This window comes from Saccopteryx leptura, chromosome 3 (assembly GCF_036850995.1).
Source record: "Saccopteryx leptura isolate mSacLep1 chromosome 3, mSacLep1_pri_phased_curated, whole genome shotgun sequence".
Lineage (NCBI taxonomy): Eukaryota > Metazoa > Chordata > Mammalia > Chiroptera > Emballonuridae > Saccopteryx > Saccopteryx leptura.
Genome location: NC_089505.1, coordinates 219,686,331 through 219,708,231, shown reverse-complemented (window position 1 = coordinate 219,708,231; position 21,901 = coordinate 219,686,331). Strand labels below are relative to the sequence as shown.

Genomic DNA, 21,901 nt, shown 5'->3' with positions numbered 1-21,901 from the left:
AGGGGCTGTTCCCTCCTCTCCTCCACCCCACCCCCCCCATCCTTTGTTCCTGGGAATGCTGTCTGGATGGCTCAGGCATCTCATTTTTGCCAGAGCAAACATTTCCAGCAAATGCATGTGCTAAGGAGCTATTAGGGAGACAAATTTTATTTTTTCTTTCCAAATACATTGTGGACTGGGATTTGGGAGGACAGCCTTTCTCACCTGTACTTTCTCCTGTGGTCAGTCTCTTTGTTCTTCTGGTACTACCTTCAACTAAGGAGGGAGGGAGGCTTTTAGGGACTAGAGTTGTTTGTAAAATAATTGTTTTCTCAAACTATGTGAGCACTCAGTCTGCCTTAATTTATTGTTTTACATTTTGCACATTATCTATGGATGCTGATAAAGGAAGGACTACTTCAGAGCAGGGGGATGTAGGGGGATGAGCATTTTGTAATCCAACTCCAAATAGGAAGGAATTCTCATTGGTTTTTTTCTTCCTCTTGCATGTTCGCCAGACTTCGTTCATTAATTCTCATTCACAGGTCAGGGAGATGACAGGGTGACTCTCAGGCTTGACCCTGGAGGGATCCTGTGCCTTCTACCTAAGGGTCTAGATTTCCAGAGACCCCAGCCAGTGGTTCCTTTCATTGAGAAAGAACAAAAGGGAGAGTATCAGAAAGGCCTCCCCATGGCAGGGAGTGGGGGTTCCGGGCAAGTGGTGGGACCTAACTACCCTGCTCTGTACTCTTCTCTCCAGGAAATCTCTGGATCCCGAGTGAGGATCCCGGAGCGGTGGTCAAAAGGACCAGGAGGTTGGGGCACTGAGTAGGGCTCCCGGTTCTGGAGAAACAGATCTAGACGTGGCCTTCTCAGCGTGTCTATAGTCAGGAGAGGAAAATTTCTTTAAAATCAAGGAAGTAAGAATAATAAGTACTTGATTTTTAGGAGCCACAATGACACGCTCATCCTTGCAACTGACAATACGCCAATCTCCAGACTGGAGTTGGGGCAGGAAGTTTGCAGTCTACACCCAGAGGCCTGCCCCCTCCCCTGTAAGAAATAAAAAGAGGGAGCTTGGTTTCCAGGGACTAGCCAGCTGGAGGATGCAGGCCAAACTGCAGGTCCCACCGGGAGAGCTGTTCTCCCGCTTCCCCTTTATTTCCCTTAACTTACTGACTCCAGATATTTTAAACGGTTTACAGCGCTGCTGGAGGCGGCACAGTTAACTCTCCCGGGCCTGGGGCGGTCCGGAATTTTCCGGTACCGACTCCAGGTCTGCAACCTCCGTCGGCGGGAGCGACTGGCAGGGTCAAAGCGGGTCCGGGGCCCACACGAGAGGGCAAGCTGGGCGGGCGGCAAGAGGTGCGCCAGACGGCCGGCTCAGCATCCCCGCCCGCGGCGCCGCCGGCCCTCCTCCCCTCCGCCCCGCTCGCAGGCCGCCCTGCCGCCTGGGCGCTGCTGAGGGTAGGATGCGCGGCGAGGGCGCGGGTGCCGGGTGGCGCGGGACCCCGAGGGGCGGCGTGGGGAGCGCAGGGGCGCGCGGGCGGGCAGGCGCAGCGCGGGGCCCCGGGTGCGCGCGTCTCGGCCTCGCCCGCGCACACGCGCCTCCCTGAGGAGAAAGAGGCGGCGGGCAGCGCGGAGCGCGGCGGCGGGGGCAGCGGGCCGGGCCGCCGCGGGGCGGGGAGGAGGAGGGGCGGCGCGGCGGCGGCGGCGGCGGCGAGAGAGCCGCTCTGCCGAGTGTGCCTGCGCGCGAGCGGCGAGCGGGTGAGTGTGGCCGCGGCTGCCCGGGCGGCCCCGCGTCGGGGGCGAGGGGTGAGGGCGCGGGAGGCGGCGGCGGCCCCGGCGCGGCTGGTATGCACCTTGAGCGCCGCTTTTCGTTGCAGCGCGCGGGCGGCCCAAGGCGCGGCGGCGGCGGCGGCGGCGGCGGCGGCGGCGGCGGCTTCGGCTTCGGCACTGACACCGACACCTCCCACCATGGACAGCTTCGACTTAGCCCTGCTCCAAGAATGGGACCTCGAGTCGCTGTGGTGAGTCCCCGCGCCGGCTGCTGGGGCGGCGGGAGCGTCGAATTGGCGCCGCGGCGGCTAGAGCCTCACCTGGGCCGGGGGCTGCGCCGTGGGGGTGGGGTGGGTCCCGGCGCCCACTGCGCGCTCTCCTTCCTGCCTCCCCCCAGTGGATGCGCGGCCGCTTGCTCGTCTTCTTGCCCCCTTTCCCAGCCTCTCCCCGGTGCTGGCCGCCCTAGCCCAGTGGCTAGTGATCTGGGGAGCCAGGGGCAGAGCGCAGCCATGGCGAGAAAAAAAAGAACCGATTTCTAGAATGTGTCACTAGTGCCTGGTTACATCCTTCGAACCCCTCACCCCTCTCCCCTCCTTCTTCTCCGAGAGCCTCGGGTTCACACCAGCGACCCCCTGGAGTTGAGGCTGCAGCGAAGTGCCCTTAAGGATGCTCCACTGCCTGTCGGCGCTGGGTCTTGGCGGCTGCGTCCTTTCTGCCCCTCCCACCCACTCCCACCCGAGATGGAAGTGAGCACCAGGGCAGGGGGCAAGTGTTTCTCAGTGCAGGAATTCCAGAGGCCTTGCCCCAGAGACACCCATGTTCTCGAGGTTCACATTCCTTCGGGCCCTTTCTGCGCACCTCTGCACAGTTCTCCTCCTGCTCATCACCACTCCACCCACCCGCGCCGCCTGCAGCCCTTCGTGCCCGGCTCGTGACTCGCAGCCCGGGCGCCGGCGGCCTGGGAGCCCACCCGGTTCTGTGCTCAGGTTCTTGCAACGGGGAGCTGCTGTAGGCACATCGCCGCTAGAAGCAGTTTAATTCCGATGCGGGTGTTTTAAAATCTCATTGGCTGCTTCAACATCCTTCTTACCCCCTCTGCCCCCATAACCTAAATGTTTCCAACCAGCCCCATTCAGGTGTTAAAATTACTGCCTGCATATTATTCCTGCAGGAACTTGTGTTCTGTTTAATATTTACGGGAATGAACATCTGCTGAAACAAGCATATTAACTGCTCTCTGTTCTGCCTCCGGTAATCGCTTATTGTATGTAGAGCTTTTCTTTTTTATTTGGTTTAATTCCGTAAAGAGTTCACATGTGTCTACAACTCCAAGTGGTGTGCACATGAATATGCAATGCACAATTTTAAAGCTAAACTGCTTTATGATTTATAGATCGTTGAGATGATATGTGGATGTTGTGTATTTTCTAGTGATTTAGGTTTCTATTGACTTTTATCTTTTTAAAGCCAGGTGTCACAAACTTGACACAAAACTAGCACATTATGGAGCAGTTTTTTATAAAATACAGGAGATGGGCCCTAATGTAATGAAACTGTTATATATTACACTGTGGAAAATTGGAAACTTCAAAGAGCCAGTGTAGAAAGAATATGAAACATATTATTACTCTATAAAAGTTGCTAATTACTGTGTTGTTACTCCTGGGGTTATTTCAGCCTTTCATTTACAGATACCTGTTATTTTACAGGTTTACATTCAGGAATGTTGGTTTCTGGCACGAATTCAGTAGGTTTCTAGATAGAAATTGTGCTTTAAAAATTACTTGCTTTTTATAAGGCAGTATTTCAGTCAAAGAAAAGGACTTATTCTTTTGGCATATTTTTATGCTGCTTTTCTGTTTGCTGGCTCAAACTGAAACCTTCTCATGACTTTTACAAATAATATTTTGAAATTATCAGCCATAATCTGTGGGCTTCTCCAGCACAGGGCCTGAGCTTATTTCCCTTTGCATCCATAATTCCCAGGTGACTTACCTGGGACAGTCATACAATAAATGTCTGTTGAGTTGACCTGAAATTTACATTAGCGACAGTATACTTACTTTTTTAAAAGTGAAAAAATTAATCATTTTTAAAAAGTTGCTGTACATGCAATCAGATTTTAATCAATATATAATTTTTTCTTTGGCCTGTCTTCCTTAGGTGTATAGGCTGTCTTTTTTTTTTTTTTTTTGTATTTTTCTGAAGTTAGAAGTGAGGAGGCAGTCAGACACACTCCTGCATGCACCTGACTGGGATCCACCCAGCATGCCCACCAGGGGGCGATGCTCTGCCCTTCTGGGACATTGTGCTGTTGTGGCTAGAGCCATTTTAGCACCTGAGGTGGAGGCCGTGGAGCCGTCCTCAGCGCCCGGGTAAACTTTTGCTCCAGTGGAGCCTTGGCTGCTCTAGGGGCAGAGAGAGATGGAAAGAAAGGAGAGGGGGAAGGGTGGAGAAGCAGATGAGCGCTTCTCCTGTGTGCCCTGGCTGGGAATTGAACCCCAGGACTTCCCTGTGCTGGGCAGACACTCTACTGCTGAGCCAACCGGCCAGAGCCCAGGCTGTCTTGCTTCTTGCTTACAATATAGTAGAACAGTTTGGCTTGACTGAAGGACTAATTCTAGTTTGCAGATGTGAAAATTACATTTTATAAAAGCTTATATATTTATGATAGAGATATATCAAATTTCTTGAGCATGCATTTTAACACAGACGTTTTCTCAGATATGGATGAATTTTTATATGGTATTTTCTAACTCAATTTTACGCTGTGCTTTTAAGCTTATAGGTGATCCAGAATAACTAACATTTTTGTACTTTTTGTCAGATATTTTCATATCCATTGTTTTCTTATTTGAATCTCATAACAATCCTAGAGGTGGCACATGTAGTAGTCTCATTTTATAGACAAGGAAATGGAGGCTTTGAACTGTAATGTGACTTTACTGAGACTATAAAACAAGTGGACATTTAGTGTGCACTTACCACTTACCAGGTACTGTTTTAACTCTGTTCTAAATACATTCCATATTTTTAGCTCATTTAATCCTCACAACAACCGTAGGAAGCAGGTACTATTCTTATTCCCATTTATAGATTAGGAAATTGAGGGTGGAGAAGATCAGGTAATTTGCCCAGGGCCACACATCTAGAACTGAAGGACCTATATTTGAAGTAGGCATTAATTGCCAAGCTCAGTTTTCTGATTTCAAATTCAGTGCATTCTCTATAGTACTACAGATGTGGCCCAGTTTATAGAAGTGGCTCTGAAATTAATAAGACAAAATTTTGATGGACTGGAAACTAAGGTTTTGTTAAAGCATGAAAGAAAGAGAAGGTTAGAGCCCTAAATGATATTGACCTAAAACTAAAAATTTGAAAACAAAGATTTATATATTTTTAAAATATATGTTAATGCATACACTATATGCATACACTATATGCATTAACATATTTTAAAAATATATGTTAATATAAATATATATTTACTCGTAAATATATATTTAAAATAAATATGTAAATTTAAAATAATTTGAAACCTGTATGGTTTAAAGCACCATGTCAACCCAATAAATTAAAAAATAAAAAAGTACCAAAATAAAATTTTTAATGTAATCAGATGTCAGTTTTTTCTTTGTGATTTTGCTTAAAAATAAAAAAAACCCAAGGTCATAAAGATATTTTTTCTGAAAAAAATAATAAAAATAAAATAAAGACCACTAAAAACTTCTTTGTTTTAATTCATCTTAGGAAAACACTGCTTTGGAAAGTGTGGGTGGAGGTATATTAATGGAAAAGAGAATGATATTTTAATTCCTAACTTTAATTCCTATTTTTTTCTAAGTTGTGGGCACCATTTTCCAATAAAACAAGTTGCAGTGTGTTAGTTTTGACTAGGTTTAAACCTGAGCTAGTTTAATCTAGTAGTGGTCACAGAAAGTATCTCCAGATATCTGCAGAGATAATATGAAGAGAAAAGTTCTATACTGTTGAATATAATAAATATAGACAATTAGTTGATAATTTAAGAACTACGTTTATACTTATTTTTCAAGGGAGGTCTTTTGACCTCCAAATAGCTGTTTTAATTTTTCATTTCAGCCATACCTTAAAGTTGAGAAGAAATTTGCACCTTTAATTCAGTTCCCATTTCTGATATGAAGCAAGAGTGGATGATTTGGAGCACAGTGAAGACACTCATTCTGCACCAACTCTATAGCCCATCATCTGTAGAGTTGTACAGGGGCAGATGTCGGGAGGACTGGTTCCTTTTTTCAGTCTCCCACTCCATCCCTCCTGCTTTTCTTCCTGCTCTCCACCAGCTTTTGATCAGCTGCTGGGCATGTAAGCCATTCCTCAGGGCCTTTAAAATAATGACCATTCTTTTTAACAAGCTAACCGTTGCTTTTACTCACTTAACAGATATATTGATTATCTTTTAAGTATAAGACCTGTGCTGATTGCTGTTGGGGAAACAAAGATGAATAAACCATGGATTGGTATGAGAAAGGTGAAAAAGGAAGTTTTCAACATTTTTGATTTGAGAGAAAGATCATACGTGGAACTAGGGTGGGTGGTAGAGGAGGGAAAGAGGAAAAATTGAGTTTAAAAAGAAAAAAGACTTTCATGGAAAAGGTGGCCTTTGAACTAAGCCTTGGAAGATGAATGGAATTTTTACAGACAGTGGAGGTGGGGTATTGACAGGACATAGAGGCATCTTGGGCAAAGAAAGAACTTGAACAAAGGCTTTCATGGTGTATCTGAAAGATCTTTTCATGACTCATGGTGGAATTACCTATACCAAGTATTTTAAAGATGCAGAACTTTGTAATCATGAGTTGCTTTCAGTGAATGAGAAGAGTTTTCCAAAGTTAACTTGGTCAAAATTGGATTTAATCTTCCTTAACTGTAAACATATTTTAGTTGTTGGGGAGAAAGTCTATTGAAATACAATAGTAAATACTCAGATTCCTCTTTACTGTCCCTCTTCCCAATAGCTTTACGTTGGCCAGAATCCATTTACTTTTGTTCAAATAGGCATTATCCTTTATATTCTTTCAAAATTGAACCTTTGCAGTTGTAATTAATGGTATTTCAAACTCATTAATTTGTTCAATTCAATAATCATCCATGGAGTATTAGGCAAAGGATAAGTACTGTAGAGCCATGGCTTTCAAATGTTTTAGACCATGACTCACAGTAACAAATATGTTTAATATTACAGCCTAGTATATAACTGAACACACATACACATAACTGAAACAAACATGTATGTCATGAAGGTAACACTTATCCATACTATGTATGATGTATTTTGACAATTTCTGTTTTCTTTTTTTTTTCTTTCCATTCATTGGTTTGAAAACAACCAACCAGCCAACCAGTCAGCTAGCCAAACAAACCTTACTGTAGGGCAGGGGTTGGGAACCTATGGCTTGCGAGCCAGATGTGGCTCTTTTGATGGCTGCATCTGGCTCGCAGATAAATCTTTAATAAAAAAAATAATAACATTAAAAATATAAAACATTCTCATGTATTACAATCCATTCATTTCCTACTGCTCATGTTCATGGTTGCGGGTGGCTGGAGCCAATCACAGCTGTCCTCCGGGACAACACCAAATTTTTATTGGATAATGCGTAAGGTACACGGGTCATTGTATGGCTCTCATGGAATTACATTTTAAAATATCTGGCTTTCATGGCTCTCTCAGCCAAAAAGGTTCCCAACCCCTGCTGTAGGGGATACAAAAGAGAGAGTTTGCTGGGAGCTTGTAGGAGAATAAGCCACACACATAAATATCTGCAAAAGCTGACATTGCCTGTTTCAGGGGGATGGGGCACATCCCTTTGAGAGAGTGAGACCTTCATGGTTAAGTGGCATTTGGCATGGTTCCTGGAGAAGTAGATCAGAAGGAGAAAATAAAAGCAAGGAAAGCCCACTGGGAGGGAAGACTATGAATAGAAATAAAGGGAATAAAGTGTGGAGCTTGTTTGGTGAAGATAAAGTTATTACCTGAAGCAGGGTGTGGGTGACGGCACTCCTGCGGGGGAGGGGGCGAAGCAGAGTGCTAACAACCTGTCTGCCTGTGATGCTTCCCCATAGTGCCTACTGACACAGTGGGTCTCTTCATATCAGCTGCCAGTGCGTGTGACCAGGTTATGGCTTCTTCCAGGCCTCCTTAGACAGGCTTCCTTGGCTCTTCCTAGAGTTAGAAAACTTCCCCAGGCCCCTGATCTTGACCCTCAGGTGCTTGGACTCTTTCCTCCAGGCCCAGCAAAGCAAACATGTTAAGGCCTACTCCCATTCCTGTATCAGTCCTTAGAGGACAGAGCAGTTCACCAGGACACAGCAGAAGCAGAGGTGCACAGTGGTGGGACTACCACCTTCACTCAAGTGGGCTGAGCCTTGGTCTTGGTTCTAGAGTGATTGGTCTAGAGCAGCGATTTTCAACCTTTTTCATTTCATGGCACACAAACTAATTACGAAAATTCCATAGCACACCAAAAGATACATTTTTTGCAGATGTGACCCCCCCCCCCCAAAAAAGGTATAATTTTGACTCATTTATGCCAGATGGCAATTGTTGTGTTGGCTGTTGTCATTTTTTTATCTGATAATCTAAGGAAAAAGAGGTCAGCGCCCTTGACTAAATAGTCAGGTATTGCATGTTTTAAAAATTCTTGCAGCACACCAGTGTGCCCGCCCTGCGCTGGCACACTGGTTGTAAATTGCTGATCTGGACCAGTGGCAGCCCTCACTCTCATTGGCTGGAAGTGGCTGTGTGATTGGCTGCGGCACTCTCATTGGCTGAGAGCCCCAGAGTGCCCCAGAGCCTGGGAAAGGGTCTCAGTAGGTGTAGGATGAATACAGGGGGTGGGCAAAAGTAGTTTTACAGTTTATATGGAAAAATACTTAGTACAAGAATAAATAATACAAGAATAAACTCTATGTTTTGCGTACTTACAACTATAAACCTACTTTTGCTCACCACTATATTTTTCCAAGACGAGTGGCTTCGGGCCGAGGGCCTATGTGGTGCAGCCTTGAAGAGGCTGGTGGCCAGTGTGGAGGAGGTAGGTACATGTGGATGGCAAGTCATGAAATTCTGGGGGCAAGGAGCTGAGTACTGCATCCACCCAGCACCATAGGTGGTGTGTTTTGGAGCCAGCCAGGTGGAGAGACTGGTTAATTCAGGGTACAGAGCACTTGAGTTTAACTGGGGGCTGCCAGGATAATAGGGGGATGCGTGCTGGATGTGCAGATGGGTTTTAACAAAAAATGGCTTCTGATGACGCTAAGGATGAGTATTGTGTGTGGGAAAATGATTCTTTCCTCTGTTCCAGATTCTCCCTTGTGAAAATGTAGGAGGGTTGTAAAATGCTAAGAACTTATTTTGGGAGAATGTCCCTCTGAACCAGAGTGGGTCTGATCAGTGACACGAGGTTTAGCAGCTTGAACCCAGGCCCTTTGGCATAATGTTGATTAAAGTAACAATCACATTAGGGAAAAAAAAAATCTCTTAAAATGGAGTGCAAGATTTTTTTTGTGTGTGTAAATGGAATTTGTAACCTGGAATGAGTTTGCCTGTTTAAATTTTCTTTATTTTTGGGAATAAAGCCTTGGTGGCAACATGAAGGCCATAAAAGACAATTTTAATACCATATAATGATAACATAATGTTTCCTTGTTTTATTTCAAAGTGAAATCCATAAAACTTATTTTCAGTATTGCCTGTTCCCTTTTGTCTGGGAATTTAATTGAAGTTTCCAAATTCAGCTGGCTCCAACCTTGCTTTGTGTTTGGCCCTGGGCAGCTCACGACTTTTCTCATTTCCTATTCAGTCTTGGTTTAATCACTTATAAAATGACAGCACTGTGCAGGCCCACCTCGTAAGGTTGTGATGTTAGTAATAAAAGTGTCAGTTGCTTTGTGAATGCCAAATATAATTCTTTTTTTTTTTTTTTCTGAAGCTGGAAACAGGGAGAAACAGTCAGACAGACTCCCACATGCGCCCGACTGGGATCCACCCGGCTCGCCCACCAGGGGCGGCGCTCTGCCCCTCCAGGGCGTTGCTCTGCCGCAACCAGAGCCATTCAAGCGCCTGGGGCAGAGGCCAAGGAGCCATCCCCAGCGCCCGGGCCATCTTTGCTCCAATGGAGCCTTGGCTGCGGGAGGGGAAGAGAGAGACAGAGAGGAAGGAGGGGGGGGTGGAGAAGCAAATGGGCGCTTCTCCTATGTGCCCTGGCCAGGAATCGAACCCGGGTCCCCCGCACGCCAGGCCGATGCTCTACCGCTGAGCCAACCGGCCAGGGCCCAAATATAATTCTTTACTACCCTTTGCTTCCCTAAAAATGCCTCTTCATCTTAAACAAGGAAGGATGCAGAAAGGCCACATGGGTCAGGTCATCCCTTTGGTGCAGAGCTCTGTCCCTGGTGATGGGACCCAGGGACATTTTAAAGTAGAGATTGGTAGATTTTCTTAGTTATACATCATAGGTTAGCAGTCAAATATGCCCTTGCTTACGGTTGTTCTACTAACATATGTAGATATATTAACCATTACATAATATTTGATGTTTCACTGAAAATATATTGAATTACTACCCATTACATCAAATGACTTCATTTGGCACTGTGGGTCTCATTAAATTATGTCAGCCTAATCATAATTTAGTTTCAATAGAAACAAAATGCATAGTTATACCAGGGTAGGAGTATACGGTGCCATCCAAGAAACTAAATGGGTTAAGTCTATGGAAATTAACACCTGGGGATATGAGAGACAGGCCCTCAGATGTTTGCAGGAGTTAGGAAGGAGGGACAGAGTTGTTCTGGGTTATTTAAGGGTTCTAGGAAGTTCAGTGTGTGTGGCAGTATCTAATGGTGATGTGACACCTTCTGCTTTAGACATAACAATTAGCTATCTCTAGGAGGCTGTAGACCCCCTGCCAGGTTCTTCTGGAAAGAGATTCCTGGGTAACTGGAACAGCAGCAATAAGTTATCTCAAAGTCCATCCACCTGTGATCACTGGAGTGGCCTATGATCATTCTAATCACAGGTTGCGGAATAAAAGAGTGTAGAAGTCATTAATTGTATGCACTGTATCTTTTCCCCTTTGTAATTTCTCCACTCACATATGGAGAAAGGCAGAGGATACTGAAACCTCTTCATTTAATTTCTTTCAAGTAGGTTTGTTTTGGGCTGAGTTAAACAAAAATGTCTGTAATTGGGAGGCCACACTAACATAGCAACTCAGTTTAGAGTTATGTGCTTAACTTGATGCTGAAATTTTCCCCACCATTTTTTTTATAAACAAGAAATTGGTTTTTAAAAATCCTCTAGAGTGCTATAATGTGAATCTGTCTTATATAATTTTTTCTTGTCATATCTGTACTGTTCACCTGAGCTATGAAGTGACAGAACAAATTTTCTGTCAAAGTTCATTGAAACATTAATTAGTTACCTGGCAGTTTAGAGAGAAAAAAGCTTTACTAGTGGATCATCACCAGTTCTGGGAAATAACATGTTTTGGTTTTCAAATTTCAAAATATATTTGGTTTTCTAGAAAATATATTGCGAGGAAGAAGAGACCCAGAACTTAGAAAACTGTTTTGGGGGTTGCAGGTCAGTATAGTCTCTGTATCAACTGTCAGCCAGGCAGCACTTTCCAAACATGATTGTACATTTAGATAGTGTAGGGATCTTGATAAATTGAACAGGTCCAAGGTGGGGCTTTGATTCTGCATTACTAATCATACTCACAGTCAGTAGACCAAACTTTGAGAACTAAAGGGATAAAAAATACCTTTGGGAAGAACCTTTTTCAAAATACTTTATTTTTCCTCTTTATTTTGGGGTGGCTTATACAATTCCACAATGCCAGGAGCTTATATTTAGATGCAGCATTTATTTTTTTGCATGTGTCTTCCTGATATTTCTGATGAGTGCGGGAGTGGTTAATTGTATCCTAGTGGGGATATAGTGGGAAACAAACATGAAAAGCTAAATAAACAGTTTGTAATCACTTTTTCAGTTTTATAGTTCTTGTCCTTCAAAGGCTGTGTCCTTCTGCGTCATGAGCAAAGGTTGAGTCACCGGATAGCCTTACAGACACTCTGGGTTTGTCAGGAGTCTTACAATAGCCCCTGTAGGTGTCCAGGACTCAGAACAAACGTCAGTATTCTCTCCCAGCCATTCTCTCTTTGGGAGGGAACTGGGAGTGGGAATGGGGGTCATGGAGGTGGCATTGGTGTGGGAGGGGGAACAGCTATTTGCAGAATTACTGCACTACCCTGTGGTCATAGCTGCAAATTGCAACTTTCCTGGTGTCCTAGGAGAAATCACAACTCAGTTCCAAGTGGAACCAATGGCAAGTGTCAGACACTTCAGATGGGGACCTTCTGTCCCAGTTCTGCCAGCTGCCCTCTCCCTTAGCCTTTATTGCAGTGCCATGAGCCCATCAGGTAGTCAGACTGAGCTGCAGTTTCTGTGTATAGTTTCCAATTTTATTTTATTAGAAAAATATGTGCAGGTAGGACTGATTATGAGAGTAAATACAGCACAGTTGACTTTGAATGTGCTGTGAGATTGGCAGGAAATATGTTTGCTTTAGCTTCTTAATGAGAGTTTATGTGTACGTACATACATACACACCACACAACACCGCACATCACACACATTTCAAAGAAGACTGTTGCTAGTAAGAGAAAGCCAGGTTTGGTTTAAACAAATGTGACTACAGTTTTGAAAAGATAGATGACTTTTCAGGAACAGTACTGACCCACTTAAATCTTACAGACTTGGGACACATATGAACCCTCAGAGGAAATACTTGATAGTTTCTAGCCCATTGTTTGGGGCAGTGGTTCTCATTTGTGCTATCTAGTAGCCATAATGGCCTGCCTTATTCATCATAGTCCATTAGGTTATCTGATTGTGTTTAACCATTTCTTGCGATAGGCAATGTTCCACTGATTTAACCTTTCCTTCAGATTGGGAGGAGAGAGGGAAAGTACTGAAACTTGAGCATGGAGGTAGGTTAGACCCATAGTAAGGAAGACAAGTGTTCTGTTGTTGCTTTGTACTAGTGTTACCCAGTTCATGTATTTTCTTCCACATTGGAGAAAACACTTTATTGGCTATCAATATCTGGTGCAAAGAACGGAGTAGGCAAGTGATGTAGACAACTGCAGAAAGAGACCCTCAGAGGCAGGTAGCAGTTTGCTAGGTGGGTCCTAAGAATAAACTCCCTTTTGTTCCTTATGAAAAAAAAAGCAACCAGACCAGGCGGTGGTGCAGTGGATAGAGCTTTGGACTGGGACACAGAGGACCCAGGTTTGAAACCCTAAGGTCTCCAGCTTGAGGACAGGCTCATCTGGTTTGAGCATAGCTCATCAGCTTGAACCCAAGGTCGCTGGCTTGAGCAAGGGGTCACTCTGTCTGCTGTAGCCCACTGATCAAGGCACATATGAGAAAGCAATTAATGAACAACTAAGGAGCCGCAACAAAGAGTTGATGCTTCTCATCGTTTTCCCTGTCTGTCTGTCCCTATCTGTCTATCTGTCCCTCTCTCTGTCTTTCTCTCTGTCTCTGTCACAAAAAAACAAGAAAAAAAACTGATGATGGTGAGTTAAATTCTGTATTTTATTTGCATTGTTTATGTTATTTACAGTGTACTTTATTTACATTATTCCTGCTTTTAGCCTTGACTGAGAAGACAGGCAGTTAGCATGGCCCTGCCTGCTCCCTGTAATGCCACCCATATTTTATGGCACGGAGCCTGTTTGTGACCTTTCTCAGGACTGCTGAGATGGAAAGTGCTGTTGGAAGTTGAGACATGACCTCAGGTTGAGAGGCAGGTGTCTTTACTGACCAGGGACTCTGCAGTTTACGGACATAGGGGCTCAGGATCCAGAATGGTTGGTCCCTCCCCTTTTTGAAGTGTCCTGCTCAGTTCCACTCCTAGTCTGTAGCCATGATGGATGTACCTGTTGGCAGGTGTAGCCTTAGAGACCCTCTGAGCAAAATAAGAGTTGTCTATCATAGACTGCAGGGTCAGCAGCAATAAGAAAACCATACTACTCCAAATGACATCCATATGTAGTAACCTTTTCTTTTTGATGTAAAATCAGGTGAATTTTTACTTTACAATGGTATACCAGTTGTTTCTAGCTGTGTAACTGTCTAGGACGGGTTGGGAACCTATTGGCTCGCGAGCCAGATGTGGCTCTTTTGATGGCTGCATCTGGCTCGCAGACAATTCTTTAATAAAAAAATAATAACGTTAAAAATATAAAACATTCTCATGTATTACAATCCATTCATTTCCTACCACTCATGTTCATGGTTGTGGGTGGCTGGAGCCAATCACAGCTGTCCTCCAGGACAACACCAAATTTTTATTGGATAATGCATAAACGTACACAGGTCGTTGTGAGGTCAGGAAGTAAACTTCCCTCCTTTTAATCAAGTAGTCAGCTAGCTAATTGCAGAAACCCTTTTTACCAAGAAGATGGCTAAAATAACAAAAGATGAGGAGTATCGCACTTTTTAGCAAGAATGGACAGACGAATTCGCCTTTGTGGAGAGAGCAGGTTCTGCAGTGTGTCTAATATGCAATGATAAAATTGCATCTATGAAACGGCCAAATATAAAGCAGCACTTTGACACACCATACTACATTTGCATCGAAATATCCAATGGGGGACAGCAGGAAGAAAGCATGTCAAGAGCTACTGTGCAAGGTGCAAGCTAGTCAGCAGCAACTCCGTGTTTGGACCCAACAAGGTGACTGGAATTCAGCTAGCTTTGCTGGTGCTTTAGCAATTGTGAGAAACGGAAAGCCATTCACAGATGGGGGGGGGGAGTATGCTAAAACATTCACGCTTGATGTTGCCAATGAACTTTTTGACGACTTTTCGGATAAAGACGATAATCAAACGAATAAAAGTCATGCTTCTGTTGGCAAGAACTGTTCATGGTCGTACCATCATGATGGCAAATCAAATTGAGGCAACCCAAGTGAAGGACATAAATGCAGCACCATTCTTTTCTCTCACTTTGGATGAGTCAACAGACGTAAGCCATTTATCCCCGTTCAGTGTGATTGCAAGGTATGCTGTCGGTGACACACTCCGTGAGTAAAGTCTTGCTGTTTTGCCTATGAAAGAGACAATAAGAGGGGAGGATTTACTCAAGTCTTTCACTGAGTTTGCTAAAGAAAAAAATCTACTGATGGATAAACTTATTTTGGTGTGTACTGATGGTGCTCCGTGCATGAAAAACAGGATTCGTAGCGCTTCTTTGTGAACATGAAAAGAGACCCATCCTAAGTTTTCACTGCATCCTACATCAGGAGGCACTTTGTGCTCAGATGTGTGGAGAGCAGCTTGGTGAGGTAATGTCGCTGGTCATTTGGGTGGTCAACTTTATTGTTGCCTGAGCTTTAAAATGATCACCAGTTTAAAACACTGCTGGATGAAGTTGGGAATAATTATCCTGGTCTGCTTCTGCACAGCAATGTGCTTTGGTTGTCCAGAGGGAAGGTGCTCAGCCATTTCGCGGCTTGTCTGAGTGAAATCCAGACTTTTCTTGAAATGAAAAATGTCGAGCATCCTGAGTTAGCTAATGCTGAGTGGCTCCTGAAGTTCTACAATACTATCTCGTGGACATGACTGAACATCTGAACCAGCTCAATGTGAAAATGCAAGGCGTTGGAAATACAGTCTTATCCCTTCAACAAGCAGTTGAAGCAGTTTGCATTTGGAAACAAGCTGGAACTCTTCATCGCCGACATTGAAACAGGTCATTTACTACACTTTGAAAAACTGGGAGAGTTTAAAGATGCATGCACAGCAAGTGACCCTGCTCAATATCTTGATCTCCATCAGCTAGCGGGCTTTACATCTAATCTCCTGCAGTCATTCAAAGCCCGCTTTGGAGAGTTTCGTGAGCGCACTCTTCTTTTTAAGTTCATCACCCATCCACAAGAGTGTGCAGTGGACAATGCCGACCTGAGTTACATCCCCAGTGTCTCTGTCAGAGATTTTGAGCTACAAGCAACTGACCTGAAGGCCTCAGACATGTGGTTGAATAAGTTCAAGTCACTGAATGAAGATTTGGAAAGACTTGCACGACAGCAAGCAGAGTTGGTGAGCAAACACAAGTGGGGAGAAATGAAAAAACTTCAACCCGTGGACCAGCTGATTGTCAAAACTTGGAACGCGCATCCCATCACATACCACACACTGCAGCATGTGAATATTGCTGTACCAACAATGTTTGGCTCTACGTATGCATGTGAGCAGTCTTTCTCACATCTAAAGAACGTTAAGACCAACCTACGATCACGTTTAACGGATGGAAGTCTCAACGCCTGCATGAAGCTTAACCTCACCACGTATCAACCAGACTACAAAGCCATCAGCAAAACCATGCAGCACCAGAAGTCGCATTAATGGTAAGAAGTACTTTATTCATCATTGGTTACCAACAGCATAACAACGTTATTAAAAAGAATTCAGAGACTTATTGTACTTCAAAAGTGTTGGTCTTACATAAAATGCACACATTTACTTGTATTTAGTGTTAAACATATTGTATGGCTCTCACGGAATTACATTTTAAAATATGTGGCGTTCATGGCTCTCTCAGCCAAAAAGGTTCCTGAACCCTGGCCTAGGAAGAAGACTTGCCTGGATTTTGTTGTCAAGGCCCAGGTTAGGGTGATTCAGATGAAGTCCTTGCTGTGCTTGAGCCCCACTGATCACCTGCTGTTGTGGGATATTTGGAGCTTGAGACAGATATTATGTGCAGAGCCTGCTGAGTCTTTCTCAGAAGCATGTTCACACCTAGGAGAGGGCCACTGAGCTGGTACCACAGGACCACTCCAATTTGTGTTTCTTTCCTTGGAGATAGGTTATGCCCTAGGATATGGCATGTCCTTTTCTGAGAACTACACCCTTTTGGTGACTGTTCTTTACAGCAGTGGTTTTCAACTGTAGGTGCTGGTCCACCAGAAATTTCGTGTGGGTTCATGAAAGACTTTACCACCCTGATGTTGTATGAAGCTATCAGAGTGGTTAATGCTTTCATGGACCGTCACAAAATCACTGGCAGACCGGCCGTATAACCTTAGGGTGGTTAACTCTTTTGTGGATTGGTACGAAATTTCTGCCCGACAGACAACACTCCATGGACCCGTAGTTGAAAACCACTGCTTTAGAGTGTTTGTGTTTAGTAAGTAGAGTTTAATCTTTTTGTATGCCCAGAATACCTGAGAAAAGTCTTCCATGGGAAAGTTGGTGAATTTTATCTACTACCTAGATATCCTTCCTTCTCCCTCTCCCCCTTCAACTTGAATTAAAGCTCTAAGGCTGAGTTAACAAATTCTGAGTATAAAAATTAAATATTTATAGTCTAAAAAAATATATATTGTTTTTGTTTCTAATATTTAGATAATTAGTTACATAAATTAATTTCTATTCCTTTCACTACTCTTATCCCTCAGCAGGACAAAAGTAATATTTTAAAGTCCTAAAATATTATATACAATAATGTAAAACAGGATCAATGCTTTAAGCTGCTCTTTGTAACATTTTCCCTCTGGAGTTACAGGTTTCCAGTTGAAATGAATTCCCATTAATCGAGCCAGACACACAAGTGAATAGACTATGTTTTTGGTTCTTGATGTGTTTATACTTTAGCCTGTAACAGATTATTTCGAATAACCTCTGTAGGGTTTTTACATGCTTTAGTAGGGAATCCTGATGAGTACATAAAAGGGTACCCAACTGTAATGCTGGTGGCTGAGGCCAGGCAGGTTCACATTGGGATTTGGGCAGATGGTAGAGGAACTGTGGAGCCGGAAAGCGTCGGGCCATTCCTGTTTAATCGAGTCTTGCAATGGTGGACAAGCAAACCTGCAGGGAAAACCGCTTCTGAAGGCAGCACACGAACAGACAGCAAAAACAGCCTCATGCAGTGGCGGGCAGGCAATCTGTCATTTGTGCTGAGGGCAAGCACCCATAGCCTTACATAGACTATACACACATGGTGCAGCCACTTGCTCATGCACCAATCAGGCAGTGTGCAAGTGAGCAAGCCTAACACAGCTGTTTTCCCTACACGTACTCAGTGTGGAGTTTTAGAGGAGAGTTCCTGGAGAAAGTTACATCTATTTTGAGTTTTAAAGGAATGATTGGAGTTAGTGAGACTGGGAGCAGGACGAATGTGGTAGAGGCAGTAATGTCAGCAAAGACAAATTGGTGGACATAAAAGCATGTTGTGAACAACAGCAGTGACACGGGTAAGTTTCAGATCTGGAGCATGAAAGGTAGGCAGTGACAGAAGATGAGTTTGGGAAGTGGGGGTCCAGGGGCTAGGCTCTGGAGGGCCCTGCATGGCATGCCAAGGAGCTTGAACATTTTCCAGTATTCTGTGGAGGGTTATGAGCAGGTGAACACTGGTCACATTTGCATTTTATTATTTCTAGAAGGCAGTTTACATGGATGAATCTGGTGGCTGAGGGATCAGGAGGTCAGGCAGGGAGAGATGGTGCTCAGCCCAGGCCAGTGAGGATGGAGAGGAGTGGGATTAGAGAGGTGTTTAGGGGATGACATTAGCAGAATTTGCTGATCAACAGGGTGGGGGAGTGAGGGAAGATGAGGGGACAAAGATACTTTTAGGATGTTCAGCGTATGTGGAGAGGTAGGGAATTCAAAAGGAGAAGCAGACTGAATGGGGAAAGAACAAGTGTTTGGAATTTAAATATGTTACCTTTGAAGTAGCTTTGGGCCATCCAGGTGGAGTTGCTCGCAGGAAGTTTGCTGTATGATAATGATGTTTAGGAAGAAGGTTAGCATAGAAATACAGACTTTGGAATTATCCACATGCAGGTTCTGGTGATGGCTGTGAAACTGGGCAAGGTTATCCAAGAAGAGTGTGGAGAGTGAGAAGTAGTCTGAGGGCACTGCGAGAGCTGTGGAGGGAGAGCAGCTTCTGAAGGAGTTTGAGAGGAAATGTTGGGGATGGTGGAGGCTATGAGAGTGGAGTTCATGGTCAGCCAGTATAGAGCAGTCCCCTAATACGACAGTCTGAGGTGGTCTGTAGGTTGGCACTGAGGGAGAAAAAATGAATGGGAGGTGGGAGAGTGGATACCGTGAATGCTTTCGCTTTTTTTTCAAAATTTTATTTATTTATTTATTTATTTATTTATTTATTTATTTATTTATTTATTTTTACAGAGACAGAGAGAGTTAGAGGGATAGGGACAGACAGACAGGAAATGGAGACAGATGAGAAGCATCAATTATTAGTTTTTCGTTGCGCATTGCGACTTCTTAGTTGTTCATTGATTGCTTTCTCATATGTGCCTTGACCGCGGGCCTTCAGCAGACTGAGTAACCCCTTGCTGGGGCCAGCGACCCTGGGTCCAAGCTGGTGAGCTTTTGCTCAAGCCAGATGAGCCCGCGCTCAATCTGGCGACCTCGGGGTCTCGAACCTGGGTCCTTCCACATCCCAGTTTGACGCTCTATCCACTGCGCCACCGCCTGGTCAGGCTGCTTTCGCTCTTGAAGGGAAAGGAGGGCAAACGAATGGAGGAAAGTCTCAGATAAGGAAGTGGTTGGGCCAGGCCCAGAATAAGAGGAAGAGCGTGTGGGGTGGTTATAGATGTACTATATATATGTTGGGCAGAGGAGACTTTTGAAAAACATCTGAGAAGTATTAAGTGTGAAGACAATGGTAACAACTGTTTATAGCTGGTCAAATCTACCATAACACTTAAAAGTAACTTTACTAATTACAATGATAATAGTGCAGGAATAAAATTAGTAAAACTGTTCATGAGAGTAGTCTGAAATTGTGTTAAGGTGATTCTTATTTGTGTAGATTATCTTATGTGAGTTTTTTTGCTTGTTTGTTTTTTTAGGTTCTGCATAAAGAAACTATATGACTGATTCTATAAAGAGTGTTGGTTGATGACATGGATAAATAAATGGCTTAATTTATGTCGAGATATTTTAGTGAAGTAAAATGAATAGATCATAGATCATTGACTTAAGGAATTGTTAACATTGAAACACATGAGAACAACTTTAAATTTTTTAAATGTCGTCATTAAAAATTCTTGATAGCAAGACAAATTTTAATGTAGGTTAGAAAACCCCACTTGGCTGAATTCCAGGAAGACATCATTTGGTCATGGGAAGGGAAAGGGGTTCGGGGCCAGAATGCAATAGGTTCAAATTCTGATTGTGATTTACTAGTTTTGTTACCTTAAACAAGTAACTTAACTCGTCTGAGCCTCAGTTTCCTCAAGTATAAAATAGAGGTAGTAATGCCTATGCCACTGATTTGTTATGAAGATTAAATGAGATAATAGACACAAAAGTCTGGGCCATAGTAGGGCCTCAAAACATGGTAATTTATTTTCTTTCTCCTCTCATGGTTACTTAATTTTTTTTTAAGCAAAGGAGAGAGAAATAGAAAAGAGGACGAACAGGGACAGACAGACAGGAAGGAAGCGAGATGAGAAGCATCAACTTGCAATTGTGTCACTTTGATTGTTCATTGACTGCTTTCTTACATGTGCCTTGACCGGGGGGCTCCAGCTGAGCCAGTGATCCCTTGCTCAAGCCAGTGACCTTGGGTTCAAGCCATTGACCTTGGGCTTCAAGCCAGAAACCTTTGGGTTCAAGTCAGCGACCATGGAGTCGTGTCTGTGATCCCACGCTCAAGCTCGTGAACCCACACTCAAGCTGGTGAGTCTATGCTCATTTTGAACCTGGGACCTCAGCATCCCAGGTTGACGCTCTATCCACTGTGCCACCACCTGGTCAGGCATGGTTTTTTCCATTACCTATAAAGAAGCACATTCAATATTGTTAGAACCAGAAACCACTTTTTTGTTAATTCTAATTAAATTGAAAAAGGAAACAGTCCACACCAATACTGTGAAGTACTCAGTGTTTAAACTCTGAGAGACTGGACTAAAGTAAAAACATAAACTAAATAAGTGAAAATACAGTCATTACTTTCTAGTTTGTATGAGCATCACAATGCAATATTTTGAACTGATTGCAATTACTATAAACTACTTTGAAGAAAACTCATTAGAGGAGAATTAATTGAACAAGTAGTGTTCTTTAGTGGGTCTAACAGCAGATCTTTTGTTGCTTCAAAATCTTTTTTAATTCTCAACACTTAACCTTCTTGGCTATATTAACAAAAGTATCTTTTCCACATTTTCTAGAATTGTGTATATAATGCTTTAAGTCCATCAGTTTGTCTTTGCTGACATTACTGCCTCTACCACATCTGTCCTGCTCCCAGTCTCACTAACTCTAATCATTCCTTTAAAACTCAAAATAACTTTCTCCAGGAACTCTCCTCTAAAACTCCACACTGAGTACGTGTAGGGAAAACAGCTGTGTTAGGCTTGCTCACTTGCACACTGCCTGATTAGTGCAGGAAACATTTTTCTTAACCAAATATCATCTATAGTTTTTAAAAAGCTAAAGTAAATTCTGAATTTTATATTCTGTATAGTCAGGTTGAGATCAGTGACATTAAAACAGCAGTATTTTTAGTTTCTAGTTATTATTTAGTGATGGAAACATGAGTTATTGATATTTTTACATTTTATTTTGTATATTGATTTTGTATCCAGCAACCTTGCTGAACGTATTTGTTAGTCTAATAGTTGTGAGTGTGTTTATATGTGCATATTCCTTAGGCGTATATATGTGTGTTACGGGGGTTCTAACTATTTCTGTTTGCAGATGACATGATTGTGTGTGTATACATACATCCATATATATATACATATATGTGTATGTGTGTGTGTATATTAAGATGATCATGATGGATTTTGTCATTTAGTCTCTTCATGTTTATTTGAATTGACTGAGTTTTTTATGTTGAACCAACCTTGCATTTCTTGAATTATCTCATTTAGTCATAGTGTGTAATCGTTTTGGACACTGCTGGATTCATTTTGCTGGTACATTGTTGAATGACTTCTTTTGAAATCAGACTTTTTCTAAATTTTTTTCTTTGCTATTAGAAGCTCATGAACACTAGAGAGAAAAATAAAGGAACATAACTTTCCCAAGATGTCCCATGGAAAGGTAGAAGCTT

General features: G+C 43.3%; 1 protein-coding gene and 1 long non-coding RNA gene across 8 annotated transcripts in view; one reads left to right on the top strand and one right to left on the bottom strand.

Annotated features, from left to right (window-relative positions):
- Nucleotides 1–416: 416 nt before the first annotated feature.
- LOC136400592 (uncharacterized) lies at nt 417–1,580 on the bottom strand. Its single transcript, XR_010750338.1, has 2 exons — nt 1,156–1,580; nt 417–623 (listed from the first exon to the last, which is right to left on the bottom strand). It is a non-coding gene; the product is annotated as an uncharacterized lncRNA (long non-coding RNA).
- A 350-nt stretch (nt 1,581–1,930) lies between these two features.
- AFF3 (ALF transcription elongation factor 3) overlaps nt 1,931–21,901 on the top strand; it is a 729,890-nt gene continuing 709,919 nt past the window's right edge. For 6 of the 7 annotated variants that reach the window (XM_066377560.1, XM_066377559.1, XM_066377558.1 and 3 more), the window contains exon 1: nt 1,931–2,009. In XM_066377560.1, the coding sequence (XP_066233657.1) occupies nt 1,957–2,009 (53 nt within the window). In that variant the 5' untranslated portion in view covers nt 1,931–1,956. The remainder of the gene's footprint in view (nt 2,010–21,901) is intronic. The other variant, XM_066377557.1, reaches the window with a different exon arrangement.